This window comes from Poromitra crassiceps (genome assembly GCF_964638095.1).
Source record: "Poromitra crassiceps genome assembly, chromosome: 8".
NCBI classification, from domain to species: domain Eukaryota; kingdom Metazoa; phylum Chordata; class Actinopteri; order Beryciformes; family Melamphaidae; genus Poromitra; species Poromitra crassiceps.
Genome location: NC_139629.1, coordinates 51,796,459 through 51,809,433, shown reverse-complemented (window position 1 = coordinate 51,809,433; position 12,975 = coordinate 51,796,459). Strand labels below are relative to the sequence as shown.

General features: G+C 47.0%; 1 protein-coding gene across 2 annotated transcripts in view; it reads right to left on the bottom strand.

Moving 5' to 3' along the window:
- Nucleotides 1-1,279: 1,279 nt before the first annotated feature.
- Nucleotides 1,280-12,975, bottom strand: part of LOC310781423 (protein bicaudal D homolog 2-like) — a gene marked incomplete at its 3' end in the record, with an annotated part of 83,610 nt that continues 71,914 nt past the window's right edge. The window contains exons 10-11 of one of the 2 annotated variants that reach the window (XM_083642051.1): nucleotides 7,044-7,287; nucleotides 1,280-3,602 (exon numbers count right to left, since the gene is read on the bottom strand). In XM_083642051.1, coding sequence (XP_083498177.1) covers nucleotides 3,591-3,602; nucleotides 7,044-7,287 — 256 coding nt within the window. Of the gene's footprint in view, nucleotides 3,603-6,920; nucleotides 7,288-12,975 lie in introns of those variants that run through there. The other variant, XM_083642050.1, reaches the window with a different exon arrangement.

Genomic DNA, 12,975 nt, shown 5'->3' with positions numbered 1-12,975 from the left:
GGCGTGACTAGAGAGGGCAGAGAGAGGGGGCGTGACTAGAGAGGGCAGAGAGAGGGGGCGTGACTAGAGAGGGCAGAGAGAGGGGGCATGACTAGAGAGGGCAGAGAGAGGGGGCGTGACTAGAGAGGGCAGAGAGAGGGGGCGTGACTAGAGAGGGCAGAGAGAGGGGGCGTGACTAGAGAGGGCAGAGAGAGGGGGCATGACTAGAGAGGGCAGAGAGAGGGGGCGTGACTAGAGAGGGCAGAGAGAGGGGGCGTGACTAGAGAGGGCAGAGAGGGGGCGTGACTAGAGAGGGCAGAGAGAGGGGGCGTGACTAGAGAGGGCAGAGAGAGGGGGCGTGACTAGAGAGGGCAGAGAGAGGGGGCGTGACTAGAGAGGGCAGAGAGAGGGGGCATGACTAGAGAGGGCAGAGAGAGGGGGCGTGACTAGAGAGGGCAGAGAGAGAGGGGGCGTGACTAGAGAGGGCAGAGAGAGAGGGGGCGTGACTAGAGAGGGCAGAGAGAGGGGGCATGACTAGAGAGGGCAGAGAGAGAGGGGGCGTGACTAGAGAGGGCAGGGAGCAATATTATATACAGTCAATGGAGCAAAGGAAAGAGAGACGGCAGAGAGGAGAGACGGAGCGAGAGAAAAGAGGAGAGAGAGGAAGGGAAATGGGGGAGGTGGGGGAAGTGTTTTGTGCATTGTGTGTGTAATGTGATCATGTATCCAGACAGCTGGGAAGTTCTTCCCCTGCCCCTGGCTTCCAGCTGGGAACACTCTGAGGAGAGACCCAGGCTGCAGCAGCATCGCAACGCGTACTTCGCTAGTTAACCCTTCATATGCTGAAGCTATGGAGGAGCTATAAATAACACAAACTGACCTTCTTTTCAAGTATGGCTGATGGACATGGTTTCTGTTATACAGATGGAGAGACTCGGGTTCCTGAGAACCAACTCGCTTAGAAGGTTCTCAACTATTTGGGAGCCGTTTCTGGGCTACTTTGACGAGGTTAAAAATGACTAGGTGACTAAGGTTGGCAGCTTGCCCGGTCAGTTTCCTGTGGAGCCCTTGGGTGGGATCCTATGTGTAATATCCCTCACAAGCCCATATTAAGCACCTTCTGAGGCTGGTAGCACCACGTTAACAATGCCAAATGTCAATGATGTACTTTTCTTTCATTTTTCTTTTCCTGTGTTCTGGAGCCTGTTTGTCCTGTTCGTTTATTATTCTATGAAAAATGGAATAAATAAATAATAATAATAATAACACAAGCGGGACACCTTGGAACTTAGGTCACATTTATTGATTTTGAGGCAGTATGACTACCTTTACACAGACAGAGCCAAACAAACAACACTTTCATAGGATTAGTTCAGCAGTAATACATCAGACTTGACTCTTGTCTGTTCATTCCCCCCCGTTTTCCCCCAACATCCTGACAAAAGCTTTATACATTTGTTTTCAATTCTGTGTAAAGGTCCCATGACTGAGGAACATGCATAATGACATTTAGCTGTAATCAATATGTCACTAATCATAATGCACATTATTGATAAGGAATACAGTACTGCATGACAATTCAAATAAATACCAACATACAGGTGAAGTCGTTATTTTCATATAAAGATATCAAACTCTCATTATGGATCAATACTGAAACACAATATGACAATATAAAGTTTGCACGGCTAATTTATTAACACAATGCTATCGCTTCCAGCAAACAGAAAACTTTGTTTCTTTGTAAAGTAAAACAGTATTTGAATTGCACTTTTTCTTTTTAGCTTCTCATCCGTATTTTCCTCTTTTGTCACTTTAACGCCTCAACAAACAAGCATTGGCTATAATGGCACTATTCAAGCTTGTTGATGCAAATTTTGTTTTCTGTTTCCTGAAAACATAATGCTTAAAGATGTAAAAAAAAAGAAAAAAAAGATCCAAGAATATAAAAAAACACAAACAAAAGTCAAAAATGGACAAAAAGAAAGATAAAATGCGCTCTCTGCACATTTTTCAACAATACTATTGAGATCACATTACCTTCACCAAACAAAGCTAGAGATGCGTAGATGTTTCCAATAGTACACTGATCTACCCCAATACAGATGATTGGAGCATTTTGTTCAATATAGGAGGCCAAAGGGATTTCTTTTGGTTCCCAAAGTTTGATAAAAAAGCAACATTTTTCTCAATACCCCTGAATTTCCTGTGTGGATCACTGACCTGCACAATTCAATACAATTTCACTTTTATTGAGCTAATTTCAAAACTATCATCTCACTCGCACGGAAAGGGGGTAAATTCCCTTTGCAGTTATTGCTGCTCACAGTCATTTTGGACCCAAAGCCCTCACCTGGCTACTCACCTGACAAAAGAAACATCAAATACTAGTCTAAGATTCTCCCTTGAAACAATGAAAGGCACTACTGGTCAGAAACAAAGAACTAAACAAACCCCAAAACAAAATCCCGGAACTCGCAGAGAGAGCCATGGCACAAACTACACCATGGCCCAAACTACAGCTTTCTCAATGACGGCTTGTCTTCTTTCAGATTCTTGATTCTTTTCAACCTAAACGGTGTACCAAGATTTGGCACGATAAACAAAGAGAGAATGAAACAATTCCAATTTGGAATTTAATTGTTGCACTTGCAGAGAATTCTGAGAGCCAGTGATCCATTTTCAGTGGAACGCCCTTGGTAAGAAGCTAGGAAAACTGTATCATGTCACTCAATTTCCCCCCAAACACAACTTACCTATCTGAGTCAGAGCGTTGTCAAGTTTCACCGCGTTATTTTTGAACTATTCCTAGGAATAATAAATACATGAAAAACCCCAGAATTTGATCACCCTGGATTTTTGTATAGAACATGGCAGTAGAACAAACATAAAGAAAACCGACAGCATAACAAATAACAGAACGTAACAATTTCAGAATGATTATTTGATGGATAAAATCTCGAGGCTAAAGTCAAATAGTAGGCCTGTGGTTTGTGGTGACTTTATGAGAGTAAAATCGTCTCTGTCATTTCAATCCAGAGACGATTCAGGAGGATGTATAATCCTATTATAGCATAGATACTGAATAAGTCACAAACCATAGTACTACCACTCTTTCCTAGGTTAATAATAGTATGTTATAGTCCTATATAATGAAAGTGCACAGGTTAAAAAAAAACAATAAACTAAAACAAAAAGAGAAAACCAGACAAAACAGCTTGTTGATTTACATTGAGAAACAACCCCATTTCCCCTGGCTTCTTATTGGAGGGTTACCTTACCCAATCACAAACTCTGGTCCGAATTTCAATCAGCAGGCGAGTTCATTGTACTTGTGAGATAATTGGCTTCCAGCAGCAGCACGAAAGATCGTGTGATTCCCACACGTCACATTTAGGAGTTCAGAAGCAATCAAAAGGAAGAAAGTTTGATTGGACTTGAAATCAGCGTTTTCATTTCGCTTTTTTCATTTGAGGTGTGTTTTGTTTGTTTTTTTGCCGTTGTTTTATGTCTTCAAGTCCAAATGGCCTATAGCGCTAACTCTTTTCGGCGAGCTCAATCAGGAGTGAGAATGGACCTTGTGTTGGTACTTCCTCATCCGCGCAGCAGAACTACTGTAATGACTGCAAAATGGAGAAACAGACAAATGATCAGAATTAGCATTATTTGTCAATTTGGAGTGACTGTTAACATGGTCAGTAGCAGGTCAGAACCGTCAGAACGGACACAATCAACAGCGGCTCTCGTTAGTCATAGCAACAGGAGAGTTTGAAGCCGGGTTAGGAGTCCGGAGGCGGCCGAAGCCTTTTCCTGTCATATTGACGACGTCAATATGTCTCCGAGGTGCTGATGTGAAAGTGCATTCATGACACGTTGCCCTTTCACATTGGAGAACCAGCGGGGTGCCATTAGGAAGCCAATCACTCACAAGTACCACGACCTTTGACCTCTAGGACAGAGCCGAATCCACATCCCCCACGACCATGTCAAAAAGGAGATGGGTCTTTCCCGTTGTGCCATGCGGGTTAATGGAAATGTGTCATATTATTTTGACATGCAGGCTTACAACCAATCAGAAATTAGATGCAGTGTGTGTGTGAGAGAACTTAAAGGTGAAGTGGGAGGAGCCTGCAGGCAGAGGTAGGAGGAGCTTATTTTTCTAGTGGCATGCTGTGATGACAGCAGATTAACCAGACATTGATTTCAAACTAGACGGAGTTTAACAGGGTTTCACTGGTCTTGGGGGGGAAGATGGGGAGGTGGGGGCGTTCTAAACACAATCACACCCTGGGGTGTGTTGGGTCGATCTACTGCTCGGTGCTTCCACAGAGTCTATACAAGGGGACGGGTTAGAGGGTCAACTAATTTGAATCAATGTCCTCTGGTTAAGTAACCAGTCGATCAAACAACCAATCTTCTTCTTTTTGTCCTCAAAAATTAAAATAAAAAATCACCAGGGGTTTCTCCTTTAGGAAACCCCTGGACTCATTTCTCCACAGTATCAGAGTCAGCAGTGAGCCAGACGTGTGGCTTTCTTCGCCGCCACGTCTAGCTTCCTCATCTCTCCTCTCTCAGGGAGCTGCTTTCTCCTTCCTCTAGTCCCAAAATCCTTTTTTTTCTCTGTCAGCGCAAACTGATAGAAACAGAATATATCACACTTTGAAGCTAAGTGGATCTCAAACAGAAGAGTGATTGACCTCTAAGGAGGGTGCCCTCTAAGGAGGGTGCCCTCTAAGGAGGGTGCCCTTATGTGTACGATAGCCTTGTCTCCATGCTGTGTGCTGCAGCTTATAGGATGCACACTGAAGCAGGGTTGACCGCTGAGGCTGTTCCACGTTCTGAGGAACGGAGAGGCTCCCTCTCCATATCTGAGAGGGAGAAATACTGTTGGGAGGATCCTGCAAGATCATGACCTGAACACCATCATATCAAGAATATAGAGTTTTATAATATATGGGTTATTGGTAGTAGAAAAAAGCATAATTCAATTCGTCTTGCAGGATCTCCTCACATCAACCCTGCTTTTAGCATCGTAAAGCTAATGTGTTTATGATCCACAAGCAGTACATGGATTTATCTAAACACAAGCCCCACTTATATATATTTTTCTCCTATCTGCGTAATGCTAGCCTGCAAGGGGTTAAAGCTATTCTGGATACTAAGACAGTACATCGGTTTGTCCTCACACACCAAACAGAAAAAGAAAGAAAAAGAAATTAGACCCTTCATTTTGCAAATATCATTAAAAACAACATACACACACTCGACTGGAGGAGTCTTCAGGGTCAATGCTGAATGTGAGATCAACACACAGGCGAGAAGACGTGCGTGAGGACGTTACCTGACGGAAAGATTCTCCCCGCAATCCCTCATTCTAGTTAAAGGGTGAGAGGCGATGCGAGGGGAGCAAGCTGCTGACAATCTAGAAGAGAGAGAGAAGGTCGTCGTCGTGGCGACCGGGCGACAACAAGACACAGGTTAGAGACACGAGGAGGGGGGGCCACATCACCACACAGATTACTTGAGAGCTCTGAGCGATGCCCCAAAATGGAGAATGGCGGGGAGAGAAGGGGGCGGGGACTGGAGAGAAGGAAACGATGAATCCGTGTTAGCTCAAGTTCAGACACAAGGACAGGGCTTTACATCAGCGGGTGTTTGGGTCGACAGGCACTTTGCAGAGTCATGTCGGTTGGTTTCGTTTTGCAGATTTGTTATCCAGATGCCGGTGCCATTTTTGATTTGTGCTCTTTTAGGTTCTGTTCTGTTTAAAAAAGAAGGAAATCAAAACTATATTGTATCTCTGTTCACAGTCGTCATTATATCCATTTTAACAGAAGTAGGAACCTGAGGCACCTATGCTGAAGTGCACTTAATTTGGGTGTGGAGATCGATTTGTCTTAACTTTCTTTCTCTCGTAATATATGGCTATGAAAGAATCCACCGTAACATAACTGCTCACACCAAATAGCCCTCCTGTATTTCAGCTATAATGTAGAGCCCTGTAGTACATGAGTTTGTCTTGTACCACACACACACCTGGCAACAGAAAAACTGTCAACAAGCTCATAAGCATATTTCAGCTGCAAAGCCATGCGATTTGACCGAGCCTACGACGTTGGTGTGCTAGCATCACAGCTAGCATCACAGCTAGCATCACAGCTAGCATCACAGCTAGCATCACAGCTTAAAAACTCGCCCTGAAAATAAACACCTGTGGTCCCAGGTGCTCCTTTTCTGCCCACTTCCAACGTAACGACCATCAGCCAACCCACTTGTGAGTATTGAATTTCTGTTAAGAATCCAGCCAATCGCACTGTGCTCCCCTGGTCACACGGCAGCGGGAGATTGCATATTTTTCGTTTCTTTGCGTTTGTGTAAACATTTACGAGCGACCTGATTGGACAGTGGGTTGCTGGGCAGAGGTCAGTCCTGGAGGAGGAAGGGGCCGTTTTGAAAGGAGCACCAATCGCCAACAGACGAGCCAAAGAGCAGAAGACGCCCAACGTGGTCACATGACCATCAGCAGGACGTCCTCTTCAACATGTCGCCGTCCCCGAATGCGTTCTTGTTGCCAGGCAACAACACACTCAGGGGGCCGGAACAAACAAGCACAAAAGCCGCCACCTTTTTAACATCATACGTACGGCACCAAGACAGCGGAAAAGAATAGACACTCCATAATATCCACAAAACCCCCCCAATATGATCGGGGGCCCCTAGAATCCACATGCTGTATATGTCTACTACAGTCCCAAACGTCTAGTGCACACTGTACATACATCTGCATTGCCCTAAGCGTTGACACCAGCAGGCATGAGGTTAGACACACAGCAGACTGGCCAGGGAGCGAGAAGCGAGCGAGTGGGGCTCTTTAACACTAAGGCAGGGGAGGCCCTCCCCTCTGTACACAGCGGTCCCTTGCAGGACGTCTCAGGACCGCCTCAGTCGCAGTAGATCTTGTACTTCTCGCTGCAGAACACCAGGGGGCCTCCCAGGATGCCGTTGGGCAAGGCGGTGTTGAGCTCGGGCCGGCCGGAGCCCGAGCAGGTGAGACTCGGACTTACGTGCTGCGGGTTGTGCTGCGCGGCACGGGCGGCGGCCTTGCTGCGGGCCCGGGCTCGGGCGCCGCTGCTGCCTCCGCGCGGGCGCGTCTGCTCGGTGTCAAACTCCAGGTCCTCCAGGCGCTGCGTCAGCGCCAGCTTCTGCTGGATGGCCATCCGCAGCAGGGAGTTCAGGGTCTTCTTCTCGTCCTCCGCCGCGGCCAGTTGCCTCTGCATCTCGTCCAGCTGGGTGACGTACTCGTCACAGCTGCAGGAGAGGAGGAGGAGCAAAGTGTCGTGTCAGATGCATGTTCACACATCAACTTTACATTGGACTTCAGGGATATCAGATGCTCATTTACATCATTAGTCATTTTCAACGGCCCTCCAGCAGAGGGCAGCGGCGGCCACACTATTGCCAAATGGTCCATCATGAGCAAAACAGTAATAATGTGTAACGTCTGCATAAAGTCTGTGATGGAATCATGACATGTTTTGCCATAAAGAAGCCAACAGTCAGGAGACTGAAGACAGTCGATCTGTCAATAAAGCATTTTCACCATCAACATATATTCACCATGACCTTTCCCCTAGTGACACAGTGTTTTTGCCACCACCAGGTGGCGCCACGGCACCAGGCAGCACCAACCGGATGAGACCTGGATGAGACCACCAGAGCTCCTGCATCATCACTTTAGGTTTCAGCCATTTCTGATGCTCTCTATCAGAGACAACAGCCTCTGATGCTCTCTATCAGAGACAACAGCCTCTGATGCTCTCTATCAGAGACAACAGCCTCTGATGCTCTCTATCAGAGACAACAGCCTCTGATGCTCTCTATCAGAGACAACAGCCTCTGATGCTCTCTATCAGAGACAACAGCCTCTGATGCTCTTGATCAGAGACAACAGCCTCTGATGCTCTCTATCAGAGACAACAGCCTCTGATGCTCTCTATCAGAGACAACAGCCTCTGATGCTCTTGATCAGAGACAACAGCCTCTGATGCTCTTGATCAGAGACAACAGCCTCTGATGCTCTCTATCAGAGACAACAGCCTCTGATGCTCTTGATCAGAGACAACAGCCTCTGATGCTCTTGATCAGAGACAACAGCCTCTGATGCTCTTGATCAGAGACAACAGCCTCTGATGCTCTTGATCAGAGACAACAGCCTCTGATGCTCTCTATCAGAGACAACAGCCTCTGATGCTCTTGATCAGAGACAACAGCCTCTGATGCTCTCTATCAGAGACAACAGCCTCTGATGCTCTTGATCAGAGACAACAGCCTCTGATGCTCTCTATCAGAGACAACAGCCTCTGATGCTCTCTATCAGAGACAACAGCCTCTGATGCTCTCTATCAGAGACAACAGCCTCTGATGCTCTCTATCAGAGACAACAGCCTCTGATGCTCTTGATCAGAGACAACAGCCTCTGATGCTCTTGATCAGAGACAACAGCCTCTGATGCTCTTGATCAGAGACAACAGCCTCTGATGCTCTCTATCAGAGACAACAGCCTCTGATGCTCTTGATCAGAGACAACAGCCTCTGATGCTCTCTATCAGAGACAACAGCCTCTGATGCTCTTGATCAGAGACAACAGCCTCTGATGCTCTTGATCAGAGACAACAGCCTCTGATGCTCTCTATCAGAGACAACAGCCTCTGATGCTCTCTATCAGAGACAACAGCCTCTGATGCTCTCTATCAGAGACAACAGCCTCTGATGCTCTCTATCAGAGACAACAGCCTCTGATGCTCTTGATCAGAGACAACAGCCTCTGATGCTCTCTATCAGAGACAACAGCCTCTGATGCTCTCTATCAGAGACAACAGCCTCTGATGCTCTCTATCAGAGACAACAGCCTCTGATGCTCTCTATCAGAGACAACAGCCTCTGATGCTCTTGATCAGAGACAACAGCCTCTGATGCTCTCTATCAGAGACAACAGCCTCTGATGCTCTTGATCAGAGACAACAGCCTCTGATGCTCTTGATCAGAGACAACAGCCTCTGATGCTCTTGATCAGAGACAACAGCCTCTGATGCTCTCTATCAGAGACAACAGCCTCTGATGCTCTTGATCAGAGACAACAGCCTCTGATGCTCTCTATCAGAGACAACAGCCTCTGATGCTCTTGATCAGAGACAACAGCCTCTGATGCTCTCTATCAGAGACAACAGCCTCTGATGCTCTCTATCAGAGACAACAGCCTCTGATGCTCTTGATCAGAGACAACAGCCTTCTGAGTCAGTTTCAGCAGATCTTATAGACCAAATCACCGGGATGTTTACATTTACTTCCGGGTACCCCTGGGTCCACACATTATAATGGCGGTGAACGGCACAAACTGACATGTTGAAGACAAAAACAGACAAAGAAGACAAAAATGGTTCGTTCGTGTTGTGTTGTTGTTTAATATCATTCATAACAACACTTTCACTAACGTTAGTGGAGACCAGACTAGCTTATTTACCTGTTGGACCAGACTTGACGCTAAATTAAATTAACGTGGCGTCGGTAGCTCTGTCTGTAACGTTAACGTAACCTCGCGTCACCAGGCTCTTCTATGTTAACGAGTCTGCAAAACAGCGAGTTTGACAGACAAGCAAACGTTATTAGCTAGCTAACACTACATAAAACAAACACAGAAGAAAGGCTAGATACGTCGGACAAGCATGTTTACCAACCGTTTAACCATTTAAATTGAAAGTAGTCGGCCGAAAACAACGAGAGGGTTTGACAGCATTTATTTGACAACACGCACATTTAAACCTGCCGCCTTCACCAAGTGGTACCCGGAAGTAAATTTGTTTACATGGTGACGTCACGGTGATTTGGTCTATAGAACAGACAGAAGCACAGTTAGCTCTGCACACAGCTACCATCAAGCAAATATGCAACATTTTAATGCCTGAATATAAAAACCGACCCAAAAATGTGCTGCTTGTTGGGTTCACAGCACTGCTATGGGGGTATGATGAACATTCACGAACAGGAGAGACGTTTGAACGTAGCTCACAGGCTCTCCGACTCAGTACGCTTGGTAGACGTTAAGAATAGATCACGTACACAAAGGATGAAGGCATTAGCCTCGGGCTCAGCGAGAAGATCCTTCCTGCGTCACCTGAGGGCCGGGCGGAGGGCTGGAAAATGAAGATGGCGGAGAGAGGAACGCCAGCTGCTTCTAGCTGTGGCTGTTCACACATTTCACACCTGTTCTCCATTTTTCGAGCAGAAGCGAAACATACAATATAACTTGCCGCTCCCTCCCATCTCCTACATCTGTGTGAAATAGCGTCAGATATGAACGCTCTCTTCAATATGCCTGGGTGCTGCACTGCGGCATCATCGCCTGTCTCTCGCTCTGCCCTTGCGAGTAGGTGAGTGCGCCTGGCTGGCAGCACGTGTGTGTGTGTGTGTGTGTGTGTGTGTGTGTGTGTGTGTGTGTGTGTGCGTGCGTGTGTGTGTGTGTGTGTGTGTCTGAGGCCCGGACAGGTAGAAGAACTGGGTCATCTGCAGGAATGTGGAGGTGAGCGTCAGTATCACGACTCTTCATCTGCTCTACTTCTGTTCACCTACAGTAGCATTTTCCTTCTTTCCCTTAACTATCTCTCATTCATCTGTCCTTCAATCGTATTCTCTCTCCTGGCTCCTATCTCCAGCCTTTTCTCTCCATCTCTTCCTTGCTGTGCTTTCTCTCTCTCTCTCTCTCTCACTCTCTCTCCCAGCATCTTGCTCATCCCTTCTTTCTTTATTGCTGACAAAGCAAAGCGGGTGACATTCTTCAGTAATGACTGACGCACCTCGGTGAAGGGAGCTGCTCAGTAGGCTACCTCACACATCACTCCTCCTCTGGCTGTAGTACTAAACACCTCACACACCACTCCTCCTCTGACTGTAGTACTAAACACCTCACACACCACTCCTCCTCTGGCTGTAGTACTAAACACCTCACACATCACTCCTCCTCTGGCTGTAGTACTAAACACTGCGTGAACTTGATAGTATTATATTATAATATTGACTTTCTCTGGAAACGCCCTAAGCTGCGCTAACAGAGAAGCTAAGCTGCGCTAACAGAGAAGCTAAGCTGTGCTAACAGAGAAGCTAAGCTGCGCTAACAGAGAAGGCCGTAATGAAAGAATGCAGAAATCCATTGTATTCCAATGTCTGTGAGCGTTCGCCGGCATTTTTCCCGATCTGACGTTTGTATTTGGTGGTCGTGCACCATGTGACCTCTGGCCTCACCGGGCCAGCACACAAACAGAACCCCTCCCCTCCCCTCTTGTGTGTGTTTGATTCCCAGCGGGACACACGATACCCGGACAATAAGAACCGGCGCTGGTTCATTAAACCCAGTGTGAGATATCTAGGGGGGGGCGGGGCTACCCGGGGCGAGGCAGAGCCCCTCTTAAGACGGTTCAGCAGCCACTCTTGGGGGGCTTGAGAGGGCGTGGGTTTTCCCGGGAAAAAAGGGCCAGTCTATTCTAGGGAACAGGGGGGGGATACAATGGGGGTCTTTTTGGCCTGCTGAAAGGGTGTGGTGCACAATGGCTGAGGAGGGAGGGGGGGGGGGGGGGGGGCGTGGCCGAGGAGGGGGGGGGGGGGGGGCGTCTGACCTTTAGAAGATGAACAGTTGCCACATTCACAGCATCTCGCTCATGATGCTTTACAGTAGCACATCAGCTTCTATGTTTTTATAGACACATGATCACATGGGCACATGATCCCACCACATGGCATTTATATGGAAGGTTAAGGAGAGCCTACATCCAAAAACATCACCACACCTTCATGTGTGGTTCAGAGGGAACAATGCCCTCATAAACACACACACACACACACACACACACACACACACACACACACACCTCAGCTGTTGTCTTGCTGTCTGGAGTCTCATTGGTCATGCTAGGTAGGACATCATAGAGAGAGAGAGTGGAGGAGGAGGAGGAGAGAAGCAGATGATAAAAGGAAAGCTGAGAAGTGAAGAAGACTTGAGCCACTTCTTAACATGCAGTGGAATCCGTATTATAACCTGCTCCTAGCCGGTTGGCCTGCATGTTAAACAACAATTAGCCGGCCTACGCGCACTCCCGCGAGTCCGTATCTTATTCATCTCGGTCCCCGGTGTAGGATCCGCATTATAGGAAAAGCAGCTGCTGTTTAACTCTGGCAGCTCATGATCCAGATCATCTAGCTCAGCTGTTATGTGAGTGGGCGCGTGGTGGCACTTTACAAACCATTAATGTCCCATCATTATTTTCATGAATGGACGTAGCGTTAGTTAGTTACGTGGCTGGATTATTTGGAAGAGAGCCAATTTAGGTGAGTAAACAACTAAAAGTTGAATCCCCCATCTGCCAGTTTAAAAATGCAACAAGAGAGATGATAGCCTACTAGAGTTGCGCGATCTTGACCTCAGTCAGATCGTCAATCGCCACCCTTTGACATCGCCAATACATTATGTCATCGCGCAAGCACATGGCTATATATTATATGGATGTTAACGTCCATATTAATTAGCTTCAGCTGCGCTCTTGCTGTAGGCTACTTTGCTAACTTAGCATCGATGCTAGCGGGACTTACCCAGCTATCGTCATTGCCTGCTTTTACTGCTGCTTGCTGGTAATAATCCCATCATTCCCATGTCAGAAAAAGTCTCCAGATTTGTCGCTAACGTTAGTCTCTTCTGAGAAGTTTTCTCGAGTTGGATGCAGCCAAGTCTATTGTGTGAGGCAGCCATTTGAGGCAGGCAGTGTTGTGTGACTGTGCGTCCACACTGCGGAGAGGAGAGGAGCTGACTGACTGACAGCCTATATCGAGACATAGGCCTAGCCTAACTTTGGTGGGGAGAAATACATTTAAAACTAGTCAGATATGACTTGAATGCCACTTGTAAAATAAATCACCCACAGTGATTGACGACGGTGCGACCACTATTTTGAA